The 17,777-nt window shown below is 44.3% G+C and overlaps 2 protein-coding genes across 2 annotated transcripts; one reads left to right on the forward strand and one right to left on the reverse strand.

Moving 5' to 3' along the window:
* Positions 1 to 289: 289 nt before the first annotated feature.
* Positions 290 to 1,413, forward strand: LOC124678408 (probable ribose-5-phosphate isomerase 2). The gene has a single exon (XM_047214304.1). It carries the CDS (start codon positions 431 to 433, stop codon positions 1,214 to 1,216), a length of 786 nt encoding a protein of 261 aa, XP_047070260.1. The 5' UTR covers positions 290 to 430; the 3' UTR covers positions 1,217 to 1,413.
* A 7,427-nt stretch (positions 1,414 to 8,840) lies between these two features.
* Positions 8,841 to 9,559, reverse strand: LOC124672250 (preprotein translocase subunit SECE1-like). Its single transcript, XM_047208511.1, has one exon. The coding sequence runs from the start codon at positions 9,557 to 9,559 to the stop codon at positions 9,038 to 9,040; it is 522 nt and encodes a 173-aa protein (XP_047064467.1). The 3' UTR covers positions 8,841 to 9,037.
* Positions 9,560 to 17,777: the final 8,218 nt, after the last annotated feature.

Raw genomic sequence — 17,777 nt, forward strand, 5'->3', positions numbered from 1 at the left:
ATAGAAATTTTATTAGGCACCGTAATTTTCTGTGTGGCAGCATAAGTAAGCTCCACACCTAGTAGGGCAAAACTGGATTGCACCTAAAATCTAGCCTGCTAGTCCGTGGAGGAAAGAAGAAGTACTAGTGTTGGAGGCCCAATCCATTTGGACTTTGCAGCAGTGTGCGTGCGGCATGAATGAAAAATCCGAGGAGCACCACCACCACGTCGGACACGGATGCCCTTGCCCTGATTCGCCGCGCGCACCTTTCACGCGTTCCGATGCCCATAAATGCCGCCGAATCCCCTCCTCCTATCCCCGTCCCCTTTCCCGCCGCCTCCATTCCTAAAACTCCCAACTTTGCCATAAATCCTCGCCAAAATCCCCCACCTCCCGTTACCCCAATCCCTCCAAGAAACCCTCGTTTCCCATCCCCCATCCCCCCACCATGGGCAGCGCCGCCTCGCCGCCGCGGACCCTGGACGCCGCCTCCTCCCCCACGGCGTCGCAGGAGGACCTCAAGCGCGTCGCCGCGCACCGGGCCGTGTCCATGGTGGAGTCCAACATGACCCTGGGGCTCGGCACGGGCTCCACCGCCGCGCACGCGCTGGACCGGCTCGGGGCCCTCCTCCGCAGCGGCGCGCTGCGCGGGGTCGCCGGGGTGCCCACCTCCCTCAAGACGGAGGCGCACGCGTCCCGCGCCGGGATCCCGATGCTCGCGCTCGCCGACGCCGCCGAGATCCACCTCTCCATCGACGGCGCCGACGAGGTCGACCCGGACCTCAACCTCGTCAAGGGCCGCGGCGGCTCGCTCCTGCGCGAGAAGATGATCGAGGGCGCCGGGGCCCGCTTCGTCGTCATCGTCGACGAGTCCAAGCTCGTGCCGCGCCTCGGCTGCACGGGCGCCGTCCCCGTCGAGGTCGTCCCCTTCGGGAGCGCATACACGCTCGGCCTCGTACGCAAGGTGTTCGACGGGGTGACCGGGTTCAGCGCCAGGCTCAGGACCGTCAAGTCCAAGGCGGGGGACGGAAAGGACGAGCTCTTCGTCACCGACAACGGCAACCACATCGTCGAGATGTTCTTCGACGACGGGATACGCGGCGACCTAAGCGCCATCAGCGACACCCTGCTCCGCATCACCGGCGTCGTCGAGCACGGCATGTTCCTCGGCATGGCCACGTCCGTCATCGTCGCCAAGAAGGACGGAACCGTCGCCGTCCTCACCAAGAAGTAGACGCCGCCGCACCTGCCCGCCGACGCGCTGAGGAATCACCAGGGAATAAGCCAAGAAGATTGAAGCAGCCGCAACGCACCCCGGCTCTTGATTATTAACCTCTTATTGCGTACGCTACTGTTACTACTGCGTTTCCTCCTCCTTAATTTTCATCATGGGTTGGTGCCCACCTTAATAAGTTTTCGACTTCGCTCATCCATCATGTTTATCAACTCAATTTTGTTCAAAGCTCGACCAAACCCCCAATTTTGACTCGTTGCTTCTTAGACCTGATGCTCCGTATTGCTTACATCAGCTATTCAGCTGTCAGTTCCCTCTTTGATGTATACTAGTACTAGCCATGTGCGGGTATGCCTATATTGTTTATGTGTTCACCAATCAATGACAGAAATTGGATTGGCTCATGTCCAGTAAGGTCCAAATCATCACTCTCAACTGGGCATGGATAGAATGAATGCGCACGGCTGATTTTTGATGGATGCCCAATCTACAGATTCAATGCACAAGATTACCACAGAGTATCACCTTTTATTATGGAGGAGCTTTCCTTGCCATTCCTTTGTCCGTAATCACCTTTCTGCCATCCAATTGTGGCCACTCTTTTCCGCCACTGCTTTGTCTTCGCAATTTGAAAACATCAACTTCTTTGTCTGCACAATTTTGAGAACATAAAGTTTGTTAAAAGAAACCAGAAGATCATACAAATTATGATCAAATGACTACCAGAAAATTTGAGAAAGGCAAGAAAGAGCATACCACAACATTTCGAGGATTTCTATTAAAAACCTGTGAACACTGAAATGTTATCAACAGGGTAAAATACTTTTATATTAGGTAAGATGTAGTACTATCTCAGTCCATAAAAGGATGTTCTAAGTTTGTCTAAATTTAGATGTATCTTGATACTTTTTTAGTACTATATAGATACATATGAATTTAGATAAATCTTTGACATCGTTATATGGACGGGTTTTTAAATAAAAAACATATTAATATTAAAAAGATATTGCAACAATATGATTTCAACAGGTAGTCTCAAAGATGCACATAGCAAAAAAAGATTAAAAAAACCCTGCCGAACTGATTAGCAAGGCAGTAGAAATTACCACCACCAAAGGTCACACCTAGACTGCAAAAAAGGTTCTACAAGAAACGATGACGCCTCCAAACAGTTAACAGCACAAAAACACCATCTTCGCCTAATCAGAAATCATAGGTTTTCACCCAAAAAGAAAGTCCTACTAAAATCTAGACGCCTCAACCAGGAGATGAATAGAAATCGGCCATTGCCATGTACAACTACCAGACTTGGTGCCTATGGAAGGTCAAACATCGAGACTTGGGAAATGGCTCGCTTGGCGCAGCAGAAGGTGTCCCCACCATCTCCGGGAGCCGAACCATAGGGGGCGGCAGCTGGGTCGTGGCGGCAGGCTCCTCCGGAGAGAGCAGCATGCTTCCAGCATCAGCAGCTCTGGGTGCAGCGGGAGGAGCTCTGGGCGCAGCGCCGGACGGATCCCCGGCCGACGGGGCGGCAGCCGCTTTCGAGTTTTTCGTTCTTCTAAAAAGGACCTGTTCAACCTTATTGGCTTGAGAAGGCCCTCTAGTAAAAAGAGTGGTGCTTGGTACAACCACATGATCTCTGCTCATGGGCACGATGAAGAATTAATAGCCTTCAACCACCAATTCTTTTTTACTTCTGCATCCAACAAAACCGTTATATAAATGTTGGATGGAGCAAACATGATACTGCCCAACAAGTCTTCTGCAAAGCAGAATAAAGGGTTGGAGAAGATAGTTGTGCGGAGAGAAAACATAAGTTTATGAAGGAAGGAAGCGAGACAATGGTGGGCTTGGGAGATGACAGGAACCTATTGTGCACTACCGTTTGTAGTCATGCTGAATTTTGGATTGCCATTGCTCCTCGGAGAAGACTGTGTAGTGTGTGTCCTGGTCCTGGAGAACCTTGGGTTGCCATTGTTCATAGGGGATGGGGATTCAGTGACTTGCAAGGTTGTAACTAATCATGCTTGAAGGTTACACGACACTTGCAAAACAAAACCGCATCTGGCTTCAAACTACGAGCTGCAGTTTTCAAAAATTCAAACTGCAGCTACAGACTGCATTTTCCAAAAATTCAACGAACAATCATGCTTCAAGGTTATACGCTGAAGATTGGGACGGCCATGGCGTCACTTGTGGCACCGCTGTCGCACCATTGGATCGAGTTGTTGGACGTGTGAGGTGGCTTCGTCTCTGCTTATATATTTTTGGTCATGGAGATGGAAAATGAAGATAGCCTTAGGACACCAAATATATATTCTAAAAGAGTTACCTTGCGACGCAAGATGCTACGCCGAATAAAGGAGAACAAAAACTAATTTACGTACACAATAATATAAACTTAGTTCTCAACTCATGAAACACATCAAGTATTATGACATTTATTATTATCTAAATTATTCATCGGTACATCAAATAGGAGGCGATGGTGCACGAGTCGTCACCGCCACCACATGGTCCAGGGGAGAAGTCCTGGCACATTCAGACTTGCACATTTGGACTGTTGGATAGCAGAGCTCGTCTAATGAACAACAGTAGTAGCAACCCGGTATATTCTCGCATGAGTGACCACGGACACACAGTCCGTACGGTAAATTGATCTTAACGCTTTCCAATTCTTCCAATATTCTACCTTTGGAACAGGAAAACCAATTAATATATTTATTACAACAATCAAACAAACAAAATACGCAATCACTCCGAAAAGCTGTAAGAGCTTCTCAAGAAATAAAAATCATGCATAGCATGAGCATGAACTGCTTAATGTTGCAAGATTAGTTTTTGGAAGACAATTCAACTGAAGCATCAAAATATGTCCACCGGGAGACAACTTACACTGCACATGGACATGGCTAGCGAAGCAGGCGAGAAGAAGCACGAAGAGTATAAGTGGTGTATGGAAACGGTTTCTATACTTGTCCATGGAGAAATTTACTAGCCGGGCTTGTTTTGATCCTCGTCTATAGCAAAGTAGGCTTCCTGAGAAACAATGACAGGTATCTTCGTTGGGGTGTTCTAATGTATATATACCCAACAATAAACGTGAGGTACACAGGGGAAAATTAAGAAGTAACGCCCTAAAATCACGGTTATTTCGCTATTTTTGCAAAGATATCGTCCCGGCTAATCTTCGTATTTATGTGATAGGATTCCATATTCGTTATTCAATATAATCCCTAGTCAGGTGCTATACTTGGCACCGCTAGGGGTCGGACCCTGGACAAATCGCTAAGATCACGCACGTACGGTTCTTTCTACTTTTGCAAATTAAGATATGGTCCCGCCTAGTCTTCGTATTTATTTGATACGATTCGATATACTGAACCTTTGATTGCCATTGCTCTACCGAGCGCACCGAGTTTTGTGCTGTCTGTGTTGTAGAACCTTGGGTTTGCCATTGTTCATCGGAGGGTTGGAGCGCGGTGAAATCGTGTCTGATCCTCGCCTCCTCGGTACTCATGATCCCTAGCTAACGAACCTGATGTTCTGGAGGTTGCTGACTCACTTGGGCAGCAATCCAGGCCAGTAGAGCTTCTCCATAAAACTCTACGTTAACAGCGTTCAGCCGTGCACAAACTTGGTATCAGCGTTGTCTCATGCGCAAAATATCTCGTGACATGGTACATTTCAAGATAACTTCAGAAGAGTGGTGCTCGGTGGAACCACATGATCGCTGCTCATGGACACGATGAATTAATAGCCTTTAACTACCCAAACATAGTACAAAAGTTGGATGGAGCAAACATGATATCCAGTAACTCTTCTGCAAAGCAGAATAGAGGAAAGGAGCAGATAGTTTGCACAGAGAAAACATGAACGAATGAAGGAAGCGAGACAATGTTTGGGCTTGGGAGACGCTGGGAACTTATTGAGCACGCTGAATCTTGGATTGCCATTGCTCTTCCGAGCGCACCGAGTTGTGTTTGTCCTGTAGAACGTGAGGATTTTATAATTTGCCACATTTTTCTTTATACCTCTATTATTTGCCACATGATCATCACATGTTTCCCGTAGAACCTTGGGTTGCCATTGTTCATGGGAGGCTTGGATGGTAGTGAAATCTAGGCTTGGAGCATTAGCGAACCTGGTTTTGTGGAGGTTGCTGACACACTTGGGGAGCAATCCAGGTCAAATAGAACTTCTCCATAAAACTCTATGTGCTTTAACAGCATGCAGCAGTGCACAAAATTGCTGTCTGCATTGTCTCCAGCGCAAAATAACTTGTGACAAAGTACAGTTAAATCCTGTGGTGCCCCGAATCTCCTACTCCCTGTTGACCCAATAGGATTTTTCACTATATCCGGTTTGTAGTACGAAGACAATGCGTGCATTGCGGACAAGGGTCCAAATCAACTGAAAGACGTAGCTACCGCAATTGAAGTACAGATTTTCATTGGGGAAAAAATTGAAGTTCATATCTCTGTTATGGATTTAATTTAAAAATTCATAAACAAACAACGAAGTTAGATATATGAATGTTCAGAATTTAGTCCGAAAAACGAAATTCATTCGCTGCAGTTATACAATAAAAAAGTTCTCTGCTTGCAAAATTTCAAGTCGCCATCAAAAGTAATTAGCACTGGAGTAGTATTATAAACATGTTGCTCAGACAAGTGTCATTTTGCATTGGTGTCTGGCTGTAGTCTTGTAGAACGTTCCATTTGCACATTTGCACATATACACCAGCACTGGAAAGAACTTGAGAAGGTGAAAACCATTTTTTTTACCTAATCATTGCTATGAAATGTTGGCACAGTGATGGTAAATCAAATCGTTCATGTTATTCTTTTGCCGCGACATAATCAACATGTTGGGATGGGTAGCAACAAAGAATGCACCGATTTACGGCACATATGCATTACAAAGCCCCCTGAACTTGTAGTGAAGCTTGTGAATAGTCTCAATCAACAAGCAGCTATCCTCTCAACTTGTAGTTAACTTTGTGGATATTTCAACCAACAAGCTGCAGAATAACAATAATAGCATGAACAAAAGACACTGATGTATGTGAAAAACTCCCCGTTGGGAGGAGTTCTAGTAAAAACCTGTGAACACTGAAATGTTATCAACATGGTAAAATCCTTTTGAGGATTCATTCTTGTGCAGGTTCTCAGGTATGTCATTTTCGAGTTTTTTCTTCTAAAAAAGACCTGTTTGGCCTAATTGGTTTGAGAAGGCCCCTCTATTAACAAGAGTGTTGCTCGGTGGAACCACATGATCGCTGCTCATGGACACGATGAATAATTAATAGTCTTCAACTACCAAAACATTGTTCATCTGCGTCCAACCAAACCATGCTATAAAAGTTGGATGGAGCGAACATGATACCCAACAAGTCTTCTCCAAAGCAGAATAGACGAAAGAAGCACATAGTTTTGCACAGAGAAAACATGAACGAAGGAAGCTTAGACAATGTTGGGCTTGGGAGATGCCAGGAACTTATAGTATGCACCTTGACTCGCAGTCGTGCTGAAGCTTGGATTTCCATTGCCCTTCCGAGCGCATTGCCTGTAGAACCTTGGGTTGTCACTGCTCATTGGAGGCTTGGAATGCAGTGAAATCCTGCGCCATTGTGCTGCGAAATCCTGTAGTGCTGTGAAATCCTGTAGAACTCTCTGTGCTCTAACACCGTGAAGAAAGATTTTATCATCCTAGTCTCCAATGCAAAATAACTAGCGACATAGTGTAGTTCAATCCTGTGGTGTGGATTCTTCGAATCTCATACTCCCGGTCGACCCAATAGGATTTTTCACCATGTCTCAGTTGTTAGTAGTAATAAACGAAGTGTTCCATTGCAGACAAGGATCCAAATCAACTGAACGATGTAGCAACCGCAATTTAAAGTACATATTTTCATCGTTTTTCAAATATATAGATCTCTGTTATGGATTTCAAAATTGATAAACAACAGCGAAGTTGGATATATGGATGTTCAGAAATCAGTCTGGAAAGTGAAATTCATTAGCTGCAGTCATGCAAAAAATAGTTCTATACTTGGAAAATTTACAAGTCGCCATCAAAAGTAATTAGCAGTAGTATTATTCTAAACATGTTGGCTCAGACAAGTGTCATTTTGCATTGGTGTCTGGTTGTAAGTCCTGTAACAAGCACCATTTGCACATATGTGCTGCCACTTGAGAGAACTTGAGAAGATGAACCCATTCTTGACCTAATCCTTGCTATGAAATGTTCACAGTAATGGTAAAACAAATCGTTCATGTAATTCTTTCGCCACAACATAATCAGCAACATGTTGGGGTGATAGCAACAAAGAATGCACCGGTTCACTGGTACGGCACATATGCATTACACAAACCCTTCAACTCGCAATGAACTTTGTGAATAGTCTCAACCAACAAGCAGCAGAATAAGAAAATAGCATGCACACGAGACCAACCGGCCCACTCCAACTTCCACTATTAGCAAAGTGGATACAAATGGAGTATTCTATAGAATCTTTTGAGGATCACAATAACAGCAACATGAGTTAAACTTACCAAACTTGCCAAGACCACCAAAACTTAACAGGAGCAAACAAGAGACAGCTAAAACTGGTATAGTTTCTGTCCTCTGGTTTTCAGAAGACCATTCCTAAACAACTGAACAAGGTAGCGTGAAACTTGGAAATATGTAGTACGGTGAGTCCTCAATCTGCTGTCCCCTCTTACTGATAACCTCTAGAGATAGCTAAAACTAAACCACTCTGTGGCCGAATCATGCTCCAAGTGTAGAACGAACTCACCGTGTTTGGAGTCAATCCAACCATGTTTGAGACTCCGACGAACAAGCTTGGTGAAAATCAACGAGAAACGACCAATCTGGACAGAGTTTCTCGCCCTCTCTTCTCTCTTGGTGCTGTATGGATGTTTTTGCTGCTCGTTGATTCGGCTGAGATCAAAGGTCCATAACTGTTGGACCTATGGGCAGAAGTTAACTGCACTCTCTGGATTAGCCCAACAAAACAAAGCAGGTGACAACCATCGGCCGAACTTACTATAGCAAAACAAAGACGGATCACACAAAATTTAAAAACCTAGTGGTGTACATGTATCTCATGATCCTATATATAGATCAGGCATGATCAGTGCCCGCACTATACAGATCGACCAAGTCTGAGGAGCCAACTTTTCGTTCAAAGTTCATGCCATAAAATGTGGCAACTTGAGGAATACAAATGATCTAGCAGCATTCCGGTGTAATCTTTTGTCTGAAGGCAACAACCAAGGTTGTGCCTGATGAACACAGCATCACTCTGGTAGTGCCTAGCAGAGTAGATCTCACTGCTCGCGGATGAGATGGAGTGCAGTAGCACATAGAAGTTCCTTGTAATAAGAGCTGCCTGAAGCCCTGAATGGGGTTTTGGATAAGCATGTCGGTACAGTAGCACATCTAAGGTCCGCACGATAGATCAACCCATCAGATTAAAGGTCGTGTTCAGAGAAAAGGTATAGCCCTCGAACTAAATGTTAGGAATGTCCTGTTAGTTCAAATACTACCCTAGGGTGGCTCTTTGTGAAGGTAAAACGTGATCTGAAATGTTGTGGATGAAGAAATGACACAGAAATGACAATGCGAAATTCTTTCCCAGAGATTGAATTGCATCCACAGGTTAGCACATTGAAATTTTCTCGCAGACATCATCATATTTCTCTTGCAGCAACACAACCATACTCTTTTGGAAACCATGGATACAGCGAACGGACTATACGCCTATCTGAATTCTCGAAATACAAAAGGAGACAGATGGATGCCACATCACCCTTAGAAGAAGTCCTGGAGGCCCCGGCCGGCGAAGACGCGGTCGGAGAGCTCGGCGAGGACGGCGTTGACGGAGAGCAGCGCGGCCGTGGAGCCCGCGATGATGCCGAGGACGACCCCCGTGGTGCCCAGCACCTTCCCGGGCGCCGGCCACTCGATCTCCGACATCTCCTGGGTCACCCCGGCCCACCACCCGCCGCCGCCTCCGGCGACCTCCGCCTCCTTGCGCGCGCGCATCACCTCCTTCAGCTCCGCCGCCACCTCCTCCTGGGTCTTCTCCGGAGAAACCGGAGTTTCCTCGGCGGGGTTTGCGGGTCCGCCCGCCGCCGTGGACGGTTCTTGCTCCTGCTCTTTGTCGCTGGCCGTGTCCTTGGATGCGGCGGCGAGACGTCGGCGGACGGAGACGACGGAGCGAGAGGAGGAGAGCGTGGGAGGGCGGCGGGAGGAGATGGAGGGGCGCGCGGCGGGGTTGGACCGGGCCGGGGCGAGGAGGCGGGGGAACGGGGTGGTCGACGCGGTCACCATGGCTACCGTTTTGGTCGGCCGGGCTGGAGGGTGCCGGAGATAAGACAGAGGGAATGGATGGAATCCCTGCCGTGCCGTACGCTTCCAGGAACCGTCTGATCTCAATCTGACGTTCGGACACAAGCCAGAGGAATGACATCCTTTCCTACCATTCTTCACTAATCATGGGGCCGTATAGGGCTATCCTAGCTGATTGTTTCTTGAAGGAAGGCTCAATGGAGATGGTGGTTTTTAATCATTGCATAAAAAAAGCAAATATGGTGGCACATAATTTGGCAAGTATGGTGTATAAGACGAAGAATTGTTTTTACTGGAAGGTTCATCCTCTAGATTTTCTTTTTCTTTTTGTAATTATTGATATGACTATGCTCACAGCGTTGTATCCGTTATTTTGTTACCCATTTTCTATTTCTTGCCTGGGCTCTGGCTTGTCTTACGCAGTGCTCCCTCGCGACGCGCGTTGGATCAAGATCTGGCGGCCCAGACTGAGCGGCGCTACCGTCCAAAAAAAAATCATCGTCATCCCGTTCCCCTCCCCTTCTACCCACTGTTCAAATCGATTTCGTCCCCATTCCCCTCCCCTTCTCTCCCGCATCCACGCGGCGAATTCGTCTCGTCGGCGGCAAGTCGGCGGCGGCGAAATACCGTCCGAAGGCAAATCGACGCGGCGGCTGTCGGTTGGTGTAGTGGGGGAGACAACGTCGACGAAGTTCCGAGCAAATCGACGCTCCTGAGGCGGAGGTTCCTGGACGGGGGTGAGAAGTTGCATCGCCGGCGCGGGCGCGAGAGATCGACGCGTCTATTGCGGCGGACGTTGTCGCACGAGGTTGCGGCGGACTTGGGCGGCGAGGCTTCTCGAATCCGCGCGCCCGTTGTTTTTTCGGAGCTCGGGCGGCGCTTGTTCTGGTAAGTCCTTCGATCTCCATCGTTTTGCTTGTCGGTGGTGCTTCGAGCTTCTGGTTTAGATCGATTCAAGCTCGATTCAAGCTCGATTCGCCTCCATTTTGACTTCTATTAGCCCTGTCGTACTAGTATGCTGTCCTCCCTAGTATTTGATGGAGGCAGAGCATCAGCTATTCGTAGTTCTGGTGAGTTATTCTACAGCGCTCGTTCAAAATCCCGTTAGTTGCTTCGATTCATCGCGTTTTGCTCGACTGACTGGTGCCGGATTCGCTCGTTCAGTGTGGTTGTTCTCGACTAGGTAGACATGGCGGATCTAGTTTGCTGTGTAGTACTGGCTGTTCTCGTGTTGTAGTACACGGATGTGTTCGTATAGGTGATTTTGTAGAAGATTTTTTGTTCATCTAGGTGGTTTCTCTGTAGTTTTTGCCGTAGGTGATCTGTAGAAGATTTTTGTTCATGTACATGACATGTAATAATCTCTTCACACGATGTATTTTAACCATGCTTTAGTACTGATAGTATAACATGTAACTAGGGTTCATGTTAGCTTTTCATGTCATCTAATTGTTCACTTTTTAGTCTGGCTGATGTAGTTTTTATTCATTAGTTACATAATTTTTTTTCCCTCATATACTAGGCAATGGAGTAAGACTTTTTAGGATGTATAATTTATATAATAAATACATCCGTGATCCTACTAATATTTTGCACACATGATGTTTTTATCCCTGTTTAGCATCACCACTACTATAATTTGATGAATCACAACAAGTAATAGCAGTTCAAAAATCGTGATAGCCATAGTCCAGCCTACATTTGCACTAGGTCTACAAAAATTGAGCAGCGCACATGCCCATGTTCGGGACATTTGTGTTGCGCCCAATCCTAGCGATGCAGTTCAAAAATCGTGATAGCCATGGGCGGTGAAGCGCCCAATCCTAGCGATGCAGCGCCGCCACCATGCACTTTATTGCCCCGCACCCGCTTCTTCTCCTATCTTCGTCGCCCCTCGTTGCCTCTCTATCCGACCTGGCGCTCACTTTAGTCTCGCAGATGTACATTTGACTCATTAGCTACATAGAAGATTTTATTTCCTCACATACCAGGGCAATGGAGTTCTACCTTTTAGGATGTAATTTCTATATAATAAATACATATGTGCTTCTGTTAATCTTGCACACAGGATGTATTTTTATCCCTATTTTTTGGGTGATGCTTTATAATTGTTTGATGTAGCAAATCTGTTAACTCTTTGATCTGGAAGATGTGCTTATGTATTGTTGTATATTTTTTGGTGTTCGTACCTATAATCTGTATGTACATTTTACTGTTGAAGATTTTATATAGTTTGTTTCAATAGTAGGATGTATTATTCCATAGAATAATACAGTTCTCATTTTGTTTTCACTGAATTTTTCCCAGGTCATGTCAATAACACCACTTTATACATCATGGTATAACCACTTTTCTTTGGTACACATGATTTTTATCATCGTTTTCATTTTTGTTTTCACTGATTTTTTTACATGGATATGCATTGTGTTACAGAATGATACAAGGACTGGACCGTCAAAGTTCTATCAGATGAAGCAAAAGTTACAATTAAAGGGCGACACAAATGAAACAAGGGTGCACCGTCAAGAAGATTTGTTTGAGGAAAAGCATCCAACTGCAGTGCCACCACTGCAGAATGATTCTTCTGCAGTTCAGGATGATGTGGTTGAGAATGAGGTAGTTGAGGATGATGTAGTACCTGAAAATCAAGATAATGTGACAGAGAATGTACCTGCTAAGAAGAAAAACCAGGTGCTGATATGTTTTTCACCACCATGATGTAATGTATCAACTACTATATCTTTCTTGAAGCTTGATGTTTTTTCTTACATGCCTTTACTTTTTGCTTTTGACAGAGTTCTTTATTCAATCGTTCATCCCCCATGAAGCTTGTAAGGTTATGCAAGGGCATGACACCAGAACAGCAGAATTTGATAACAAAATCAGACTTCGGAGACATTATATTGATGAAGTGCTCGAAATTGATTCCAGAGTTATGTAGGTTTCTGTTGGCGAGTTTTGATCCTATCAGATGCGTTCTTGATTTCGGCGACAGGGGAAGAATACCTGTAACAGTTCAGTCAGTTGCTAAGGTTCTGGGAGTACCCATTGGTAGCTCGCCAGTCCCGTACTATGCTGATCCCAAATCGACGACTGCTATACTGGAGATGCTTGGTATACATGATGGTGTGCAACCCACTGTTACATATTTGGAGAAGGAGCTAGGACCGGAGCAACCTGCAGATGATTTGTATCTTAAGAAGTTTGTCATTTATATGATTAGTTCAATCTTTGCTCCAACCACTGGCATAAAGGTTAGCCCGAAGTGTTACCCTTCCGTCATGAATGCAACTTCGATCGGTAATCTGAATTGGGCCAAGTTCATCATAGACATACTTATACAAACTGCAAACGCTAAAGGCAAGAAGAATTGGTTTAAGGCATGTATGCCGTATCTCATGGTTAGTTCTTCTCATATTTTTTGTACATTCCTTCTGTATTTGTGTGTACGTTAAATTTTCAGGATTCCAACACATGTAAATAATTTGTTTTTACCTTTTTGGCAGATACTTTACGTTGACTCCTTGGAAACGAACGCACTGGATGTTCCAGAAGATGCTACTCGATGCTGTGTCTGGTCAAATAGTATGATCAGTTTGGTAGCTGGTTTGGACACTAACAATGATGGATCATTCGGACGGTTACCGGTATGTTTCTTTTCATTCAATGCTTTGCCATATTTTTTCTTCTTCATGTGATTGACGTATATAATTTTTTTATGTAGTTGCTTCTGTATTGATGCAGATATTTTTCTTCTGTACTGATGCTTGTCATTTCATTTGTTTTGATGCAGCTGAAGCCTTGTTTTAGGACCAACCTATCTCTATTCAGCACAGAACCTACAGATGTTGACATGTTCATAAAAAGACATCTTCCAGACAATCATACAGATGAGGTAAGGATGTAGTTATTCCTACCTTTGTAGTATGTTATATGTAGTTTTCTTCTCAATTTCTTGGAGTAAACTGAAGTCTTAATCTAAGCATATTTTCCTCATGTTAACCAGGATTTGGCCAAGTACAGGCCTGCTGTCATTAACATGTGTACAATTTTCGAAGATGGGTTGGCTAAATTCATCAACTCCTTAGGAAAGGCAGATGTTAAAGGAATCACAAACAACGAGGGCGGAGAAGAAGTTCATGTTTTGAGGAACATCCAGATGGATAAACCAAAAAGGAGGAGACGTACAAAAGTGTCTGAACATGCTGCAAGCGGCACAAACCACTGAAAATTCCTGCCATGAGCGAGGAGACCTGCAAAGGGATGATCATGTACCGCAAAACCAGGAGGCATCCCCTAATGCCATTGCAGACAAAACCAAGAAGAGGAAGTATGTTGCTGGGTTGGGAGGACAAAGAGCTGCCAAAAAACCGGTTCTTGTTAGTAATGTGGAGCCACTACAGAGGTCTGATCAAGGTGATGATCATGGCGATGAAGGAGTACGCGAGACGATGGAGTTACCGCATGTTGCTTCTAATGTATCTGTCACAGTTGATGCCACCGCAAATGCTCTGAATCAGCTGCAGTTCTATGGAACCCCATCACAAACAAGCAACGAACAAATTGAGAAGGATCAACCAGCGCAACATACACTATCCACGGTGCATGTACAGTCAAAGGATGAATTGCAAAAAGGATGCACCAGCACCACTGATACAGGAAGAACATCAAGTCGGAAAAAAAGGAAGTCAGTTACATTTGATATTGAGGAGAAAGACATCCGTGAAGCAACATCCTCCCGAACTAAAAAATACAGAAGCAACTACATCTAGTCCATCGAGCAGGAGGCTCGTCACTAGGTCTATGTCTCCTAACAAGACACCTGTAAGTAATCAAGGAGATCCGCAGGCAACAGATGTTGCGTCAACAAGGATTGCTGCAACTACTCCAAGAAGGCTAACCAGATTTTCTATAGCTGAAGCAAGGTTGGAGCATAGCAATGCAAATTTACCAACAAAATTGCCAGGAACCAGGGATGTGCTTAATCGAGGTGAGTCTGGAGATGCGGAAAACAGCATTAATAGGAACTTGGAACAAGATTTCTGTAGTTCTGGTGGTGTAACTGAGACTGATGTTCAGAAGAAGCAACGAGAGCTTTTCGAGTTCCACCCATCATTTGATCTTGGCTTCGACACACAAACAAGTCAAGAAGCTGAAGATATCATCCAGTCAAAGGAACCTGACACAAATCTTCAGGAGATTGTTGTGATATCTAGCAATGATAGTGGGGACTCATTAGACAAAATATATGCAACTATTCAGATTCCTACAACAACTACAGCTATCACAGAAGAATCTACGAGCTAGCACAAACAAGGTTGCTGCAGAAGAAGAATTAGGTGCACCTGATGGTAAAGACAGTTGCACTCCTGTTCCTAGAGCGCATCAAAAGAGAATTGTCAAGCCAGCCCAAAATCAGAAGTCGCCATTTGTAGACTACGCCAACAAAGAAGTTGTATCCAAATTTGCAAATGAGGTGTACAGCAGGGTTTGCATGTATGGCGGTGAATCTGAGGATGATTTAAACAAAGAAAAAATCATTGACTGCGGAGGTTTCTTCATCGAGCTTCAAGATCTTGCAGATTCTGTGAAGCCTCGTGCTTGGTTAAGCAACACTACTGCCGAAATTGCACTTCGAGTTCTTTCTAGTGAGTTGGAGAACCAAAAGAAACATGTCATGCCGTTACGTATTGCTGTAAGAAATTCGCAACCCTCTATGTTTTTTTCTGTAAAATATTTTGCTTTCTTTTGGTTACTGCTTTAATTCTCACACATATGTATCGTTCCTTTTACTTCACACAGACCAAGCTTAGGAGTGTGAGCTGCATCAATGATAGAATGGTGAAGAAAGCTTTCAAAATGACACCTGAATGTCGTCTAGACCACAAAGAACAAGTAAGTTGTAACTTTGATGATTCTACATGTTGAATAATTAACCATGTACTTTACCTTTTCCAACTACTAATAGATTCCACCTTTTTTTCTGTCATTTCTTTTTGAGTGCAGATAATGTTTGGAGTGCTGCAAGATCTAACACCTGATATCAAACAATTCAATGGACACTATTATTTGATCGTGCTCAACTTAAAGGCAGAGAGGTTTGAGGTGATGGATTCTCTCAGATCTAAAGGTAACAAGGGACTAGTTGCCGATTACGAGCAATAATTGGGTCTATTAAATACATGTGGGCACAAAACTATGCTGATTCAAAGATTAACATCGAGAAGTGGAAAATCGAACACATCAGCACCCCGATGCCAGAAAACTACGTGAGTGCATATGGAACTTTTGGCCATTATTACATACAGAGCTACAAACAATTTACATTACATCAAGTAGTATCTCTTACTTCTTTAAATTGTTCTGCACATGCAAGGTACGACTGCGGCTACTTCATGCTAAAGTTCATCGAATTATGGAATGGGAGGAAGATGATAGCTGCGCTTAACCCAATGGATATGCCTGTCATTAGGAAGCAATTGACACTAAAGTGGTTGTCATGGGTAGAGAACAAAATAGAATGGCAAGAACTACTGTTCTAGGCACATTCAAATCAAGAGAAGGTACCTTTTGGATCCTATCAACTTTTTGTACATCCTTCTCTTCTACCAATTTTTGTCCTTTTTAATGCATTATGTACAGTTTGCATGAGTATATTGGTGTTTGAATTGAACGGATAAAACCATGGATTTATTTCATCCATTACTGAGTTATGACACATAACTTTACTGACCACACTAGTGCTCCAGACATCATGCACCAAAAAACCAAATAAATGACTAGAATCATCAACACCATGGATATAAAATACATGCAAGTTAATCAACATTGTTGGTACCAAATAAATGCTTCCAAAGTCATTAACACTACAAATATACCACATTCTATTCCACTTGATAACTAATTCACACTTGCCATTACTAAACCATGTTGCGCAAAAAGTTGATCTCCGTAGGTTCTGGTGCAGTAGACAATTTTGAAGGACATGATGCTAAAGTGTGATTCTCAGACCCACAACCACTGCATTTCATAGGTTTTGTAGATTTTATGTGCAGCCCGAGACTTCTTCCGTTTCTCCCTCGGACGTCCTTTAGTTCTAGTTACTGTAGGGTCCCTAATATTGTGTTGCTGCGACGCACTCCCATGGCCATCATCACCGACAAAGTCCCAGTTGGATGTTTGTTCAGTGTTCTTTCTCTTTTGATTTGCATTGCCACCAACAAACTCACCTTTGGATGTATCTTCAACATGTCCACCTTTTTCTCGTTTAGCTTTTCGTTTTGTCTGCTTCAGCTAACTTCATAGACTTAAGTTCATTTGACAAAGCCAACATGTACTTATCAGCTATAGCCTTGCTTTTATCCGATTCGGATGCTACTTTAGCTATGTCCGTGAAATCATTGCACGATGTCCCATACCGGATCAGCCTTCCTCTCTTTAATTGACAACTTCCTGTCACTAGGGACATCGAGCAAGTCTACTTTCCGTGTAACAATGTCTTCCGGTGGCATTTGCCACCTTGGCAAGTATGTAATGCGGCGGTATGTACCCCACAAGCACCAACCTCGAGCCATTACTCGCAATGCATGACAGCACAACAAACCATCCCTTTTAATTTTAGAGCATTCGCATGTGTAGGTCGATTCCTGCATGTTAGCTTCCACCCTGTAGGATCTCTTGCCATATCCAAAAACTGATCCTGTTATTGGAACAACATCAAACAGATGCCCCTCAACTAGATTTGCATTGTAAGATGTAACTTTACGAATCTCAGCCCTGAAACGCAGGTAGATGGGCCTGGTGTACACTTGTATAGCTTGTTTCTCAAGTGGCCACTCTCCCCACATCCTTAGAGTTTTTTCTTCCATTTCGAATTCATTACCATCTTCTGCAACTTCAATTTTCTCTTGTAGTTTCATGTATTGTCCGAAGAAATGCACGAGGCTGTTGTGTGGTCTAACATATCTTTTCAAAACAGCATTGAACCCTTCACTACGCGCTGTAGTTTGTAGGAACGGGAAGAACCTATCCCTCGAAGTAAGCGGTGGACAAAGCTGGATCTCGGATCATAGACGTCCTTCAAATGTGTGTTGTCCCCTACATTGTGCTTGATGATCATTTCTGCCCACCTTCTTTCAAATTCATCTTCTGTCATGCTGTGGTCAATTATCTCATTGAACTCTCTCCGTAAATCTTCATT

The sequence above is a fragment of the Lolium rigidum genome, chromosome 7, assembly GCF_022539505.1.
Source record: "Lolium rigidum isolate FL_2022 chromosome 7, APGP_CSIRO_Lrig_0.1, whole genome shotgun sequence".
NCBI classification, from domain to species: domain Eukaryota; kingdom Viridiplantae; phylum Streptophyta; class Magnoliopsida; order Poales; family Poaceae; genus Lolium; species Lolium rigidum.

Coding starts and splice junctions, on each gene's coding strand:
- LOC124678408 (XM_047214304.1), top strand. CDS start 431: ATGGGCAGCGCCGCCTCGCCGCCGCGGACCCTGGACGCCGCCTCCTCC.
- LOC124672250 (XM_047208511.1), bottom strand. CDS start 9,559: ATGGTGACCGCGTCGACCACCCCGTTCCCCCGCCTCCTCGCCCCGGCC.